The 6,014-nt window shown below is 43.4% G+C and overlaps 1 protein-coding gene across 1 annotated transcript; it reads left to right on the top strand.

Moving 5' to 3' along the window:
* The first annotated feature begins 335 nt into the window (after nucleotides 1–335).
* On the top strand, nucleotides 336–5,110 carry LOC139708466 (uncharacterized). Its single transcript, XM_071620419.1, has 4 exons — nucleotides 336–496; nucleotides 3,024–3,297; nucleotides 3,449–3,853; nucleotides 4,481–5,110. Exons 1-4 carry the CDS (start codon nucleotides 336–338, stop codon nucleotides 5,108–5,110), a joined length of 1,470 nt encoding a protein of 489 aa, XP_071476520.1.
* The last annotated feature ends 904 nt before the right edge of the window (nucleotides 5,111–6,014 follow it).

The following is a 6,014-nucleotide window of genomic DNA, read 5'->3' as shown; positions in this document are numbered from 1 at the left end:
AGATACTGTAACTCGACACACAAGACGATACAATGAGAAAGAAGAATAATTGAAGATGGGTAAAGAGTGCGAGCAGGCAGCACCATGTGATGGATATTTAAAAAACACAGAAATACGTATGACTAATCTTTTTTCTCTATATATAGGTATCAGTTTTTATTTCAACTTTTTCTTGTGAATGAGTAGAGCTTAGCCCGGTATCTAGGCATACGTCAACAAGTGTAGGCAGGTTCAAGTCTACCTCAGCGGGGACCATCTCCCCAACGAGCGTGGCAGCGATCGACACTCTATACCATACGAACATAGATACGGTGAAGACTGCGTCACCAACGATCATGGATACGATCGGGAATACCTCTCGAAAGGGCGTGGATACCATCGAAGCGACGTCGAGGAATGCTCCTCCAACAAATCTTGTTACGAGTGAGGCTACCTCAGAGGACGTGGCACACACTGGCGTGACATCAGAATCAATCGGAGATGCAACCCCAACAATGTCAGACCCATTAAAAGGTAAAGTATTCAACAGGAGATATTCGGGGTCAGATAATTCGCTGATTAATGCACTATCCTCTAACCATCTAATGTCTTGGAGTCAACAACTAATGCTTTATTAGAATTTGGCAGTCAGCGAATTTTTCCTAAACACAAACGGTGTGTTGACTTTGTTCACTGGAGTAGGCCCCACATGAACAGATTCTATATCGATCATGCAGAATCGGAGGTCGATATGGACGTGTAGATCTCGTCAATTAGTAACGAATTCAAACGAACTGGAACTTAAGGGGAAATTGGTTTACAAACGTCTCTCAGTCAGATAGAAGTGTGATATTGGACTTTACGAAAATTGATGTTTTCGTCAAGATTTGGCGCATTTGGTGACGCTATACAGTTAACAACCGTCACTCCTCATACTCATTCTTTGCTTTAACTGGAGAATACTTGGTCTTTCCGTATTCAAAAGTAACAACTTATGATATGATTGTCCCAATAAATCTATTGTCAAAGCTATATAAATTTTATCAATTTTCGCAAAGATACCTCCTTTATCCAGTAAAAGTCATCCCCTTGATCTAGCTTTTTGCCGTAATACAAAGCACAATAACATAATGCCTACCGTCCCTTCTTCGTCGGTTTTTCAAGGAATGTAAATCCGGAACATATTAGTGACAAACATGTGATTTCATTTTGTGTGTGTGTGTGTGTGTATTATGTGAAACTGTCGTCTTACGTTGTCAAGATGTACTCTGGACCATGCGAGAACCACGCAATATTACCATGATTGCTGAGGCACACCAGTCGCATAGACATTTCTAGCTCTTTCTACAATGGAAATGGCACTGAAAAAAAAAACCCAATTTGATAGCATTTGCCTCGCAAAGAAAATGTAGAAACTGCTTCAAGTTTGCATTTGCTTACTCGGAAAAAGAAAATTAAAATATCTTAAGTGATTCATATTTTCTTTAAAGGACGGAGCAGAAAATAAAAGAGTTTAATGAACACCTACTTTTGAATTTTTCTTTTTTACAACATTAAGACACATTATCAGCTGATATAAGTCTCAGTCATAAGGTTTGAAAGAAGGCAGTTGTTTTGATTCCTCGTAAACTTTTAGGGGATCACTCCGTTGCTGATGAAGTTTTGCCGCGGAGTTCAAATTACGGTGGCGCCTGCTCGCTTTTCACTCCATCCGAAATGCATTCGGTGCCCAGCTGCTGCTGGCGGCAACCATTTGGGCACCGATTTAACCGAGCGGTTGCCGTCAACTGCAACTAGAGTGTTACGTCAGTGCTGAGTGTGCAGTGGTTTTGGTATTTGTTGTCATAAATCTCACTTGTTTGTGTTTTTATGGAGTATTGAGGGATATAATTATCAAACCTTGTTGGAAAGCATTTAAAGAAACACAGGGATGGTATCTCATGGATCATTTCAGTAGGATTTCCTAGATTTTCGTGGATTGTATTTTTCACCTGGACATGGATTTCAGCAAGCAGAGCATCAACTCTGGTCCCATACATACTCCCTCGCGTCAATTTGAATCAAGAGGCCAGCTACCACACATTTGGATACTGCCCCTTTGAGCCTGTGAATTTAGCGTGAAGACAGCTAATCCTGCCTTTGTGTTCTACATGTGCAGGTGCATGGATACTGCAACTATTTGTTGGACATGAGATACAGGTTCATACATAGTTCATTTGAATTGATTTTTATATTGATGTTGTTGGTATTTTCCATCTCACTTGACTTTGTCATGGCGTGAGACTGAGAGTTGGATGAAATCTTGCACCAGAGCCACAGAGTCCTACTGGTAGCTTCAACCTGCAGGACATCATCATGTCAGGCCTCGTAGATTATCTCCTTTGGCTCTTTTTGTCATCTACAACTGTCAACATCCATTACAACCATGTGATACTTAAAACTAGTGTAGAAGAGAAGCAGGACTCCATCACTTCAACTTCAAGGCTGGTACAGCTACACTATACTTCCCACCCTTCAACTAGTACCAACAGTTGGCTCCAGGAAAGTCTCCACTTGTCAGCTTGTGCTCCAGGCTGTAAAGTAAGAGTGTGCATTATTTCTGCCTCTGAACATGGTAAGAATCACAGCCTCCTGTATCTTATTTTCCTTCTCATCTCTATTGCCTCGGATGTCGAACTAAATCCTGGCCCGAAGATGCCCAAATATCCTTGCCAGATATGTTCTCGGGCAGTTAAATGGAAGCAACGCGGGGTAGCCGGTGACGACTGTGATGGATGGTATCATGTAGAATGCATGGGCATGTCAACACAGGTGTATGATGCCCTCCAAGGGTCACAAGTGTCTTGGCACTGTGCTAAATGCGGCCTCCCACAGTTTTCCAGTAGCCTTTTTGAGCACACACCTATCGAAACATCAAACAGTATCGAAGGATTGGATCTGCTGAATGATAAGGCAGACATGAGTGACACACGCAACACTTCTTCCTCTTCAGCTACTACTAGTCTTGGTTCTCCGCAGCATTCATCTTCCCCTATTCGCTGCAGGAAGCAGGAACCCAAGCAAGGTCAACAACTGTGCAACATGAAAATACTCAATGTGAACTTCCAGAGTTTAAAGAACAAGAAGGAGGAATTAGCAGTACTGATTGAATCAACTGAACCCAGTATCATCATTGGGACCGAAACTTGGCTGAACAGCTCTGTTTACACATCTGAGATCTTCCCGCCAAATTACAATGTTGTTCGAAAAGATCGGCAGGATGGGTACGGTGGCGTCCTGATTGCTGTACGACGTGACCTTGTGTATAACATCATCAAGGTATGTGACGAAGGAGAACAAGTTTACAACAAACTGTCATTTGGTGAAGGCGTTAGTCTAGTCGTAGGTGCAGTGTATCGCCCACCAAGCAGTGACGTACAGTATATGGATAACATAAGTATGCTCTACGATCGAGCAACTATCTCTTCAGAACAAAAAGGTTGTCTTGTGGATAGGGGGCGACTTTAACCTGCCTGACATCAATTGGGAAGACCTGAGTGTCAGTGGCCACAGCAATCCGGTTCCTCTCAACAACAGGTTTCTGGACATGATCGAGAACTGCAACATGCAGCAGATGGTTTCCTCCCCAGCACATGGAGACAGCACACTTGATCTCTTCCTAACCAACAGGCCGACGCTGATCAACAAATGCACTCTGCTACCAGGACTCGGAGATCATGACATTGTCAGCATTGATTCTGATGTATCAGCCAAACGATGCAAGCCAGTGAAGAAGAAGATATACCTGTGGAAAAAGGCCAATCTTTCTGACATGAAAAGGGACTGCCGACTGTTTCAGCAAGATTTCCTGATCAAATATTGTGAACAGAGCTCGGTACATGAGATGTGGAATTCTTTCAAGACTAGCCTGCTGAACTTGTTGGATACCCATGTACCAGCAAAAACAACATCTGGTCAGCCCTGGGTCACGAGAGCAGTTAAACGTTTGTCTAGAAGAAAACAGAAGGCATTTAATCGTGCTAAAGCAACTGGGAGACAGCAGGACTTCTACAAATACCAGGAAATCAAGAAATCGTCCCGACAGGCTTACAACGAGTACATCAGTAACATCATTAGTCTTGACTCCTCTCCAAACTCCAAAAGATTTTGGAGTTTTGTCAATAGTAAAAGGAATGATAGCGCTGGAGAAGCTTCTCTGAAAGACATATCCAAGGAAAGATACACTCAGATAGCACCAAGAAGGCCAACATTCTCAATCAACAATTCACATCAGTGTTCAACAAGGATGAAGATTTGTCAGCCATGAAAGACAAGGGACCAAGTCCATTTCCAGACATGAAACAAGAATCAGATATCTCCAGCTGGTGTCTTCAAACTACTTTCTACCCTCCAGATACATAAGGATACTGGACCAGACAGACTCTCTGCTCAACTGCTGAAGGAGCTATCTTTGGAAATAACACCAGCATTATGTTTGTTATTCCATGCATCTTTATCTCAGGGAGACGTTCCTGAGGACTGGAAGAAAGCTGCTGTCGTTCCAATATTCAAAAAGGGTGAGAGGTGCAAAGCAGTCAATTACCGTCCAGTGTCATTTACCTCTATTGTCTGCAAAACTTTGGAACACATAGTCTGCAGCAATATTCTAGATCACCTTGACAACCACCAGATTCTTTCTGAAACTCAACATGGTTTCCGGAAGAGGCGATCTTGCACATCTCAGCTGCTTCACACCATTCATGACCTCTCCAACAGCATTGATTCAAGGAACCAGATAGACATGATCCTGTTAGAACTCTCGAAGGCTTTTGATATGATCCCGCAAGGAAGACTCCTACATAAGATTCAGTTCTATGGAATCCGGGGTAACACCCACAACTGGATTAAAGAATTCCTTACTGACCGATCACAAAGGGTGGTACTTGATGGATGCACATCTCATACCTCTTCTGTGCCATCAGGCGTCCCCCAAGGGAGTGTCATTGGACCCCTCCTCTTCCTACTGTACATCAATGATCTTCTTGATCGCGTATCATCTGAGTCATTGGTAAGATTATTTGTGATGACTGCAGCAAGAGTGTACAGGAATGTGGCAAGTAAGGAGGACGCGGACTGCTTGCAAAAGGATTGAGACGCACTTCAAGATTGGGAGGCAGACTGGCTAATGCAACTTCACCCGCAAAAGTGCCTGGTCATGCATGTCTCCGATAAAAGAGCGTCATCCAGAACCTCCTTTCCATACTTCTTTCATGGAGAGCGTCTACAAGTCACAGAAACTGCAAAGTACTAAGGAGTTAACATTCAAAACAACATGAAATGGAATTACCATGTAAATGCCACCACCAAGAAAGCCAACTCAGTCCCGGGCTTCTTGCAGAGAAATGTGAGAGCCTGCCCACCAAAGACAAAGGCATTATTATACAAGACCCTAGTTCGCCCTGTGTTTGAATATGCCTCGGTAGTCTGGGACCCATCCACACAAGAGAACATCAGAAAGCTGGATATGGTGCAACGCCGCAGTGCACGTTTCGTCCTGGGTGACTATCACAGAGATAGTAGTGTTACTGCCATGCTCAATAAACTGCAGTGGACCACTCTTCAAGAAAGGGGAGCACAGTAGAAAGTCTACATGATGTAGAGCATTCTCAATGGTCTGGTAGCTCTTCCAGTCACCTACTTCATACCAGTTGCAGGACAGTCAACACGCGGAAACCCACAAAAGCTTCAGTTTCCATTTGCTAGAACTCACTTGTTTCAAACCACGTTCTACCCAGATGCTATTCGGCTGTGGAACTCCCTACCACCTTCCACCATTAGCTGCACCTCCTTGGAGATCTTCAAGAAGGAGGTGCAACTTGTAAAGCTCCGATGAGCTTTCGTCTTGTTTTTAGCTGCACATAGAAAATTATAGAGGATTTTTACCGGCACACTGTACACCCAGCACTTGACAAGCATAAGGTACGATAATACGTCAGTGGCGGACTGTACCAGACTGGAAGAAGAAGAAGACTGACTATTTTTTAATAAGAACAAGA

This window comes from Diadema antillarum, unplaced genomic scaffold, assembly GCF_040938485.1.
Source record: "Diadema antillarum isolate AM-2024a unplaced genomic scaffold, OU_Dant_1.0 seq00001338_RagTag, whole genome shotgun sequence".
NCBI classification, from domain to species: Eukaryota; Metazoa; Echinodermata; class Echinoidea; order Diadematoida; family Diadematidae; genus Diadema; species Diadema antillarum.
Note: the sequence above shows the minus strand (reverse complement) of the source record. Positions and strands in the feature narration are given on the sequence as shown.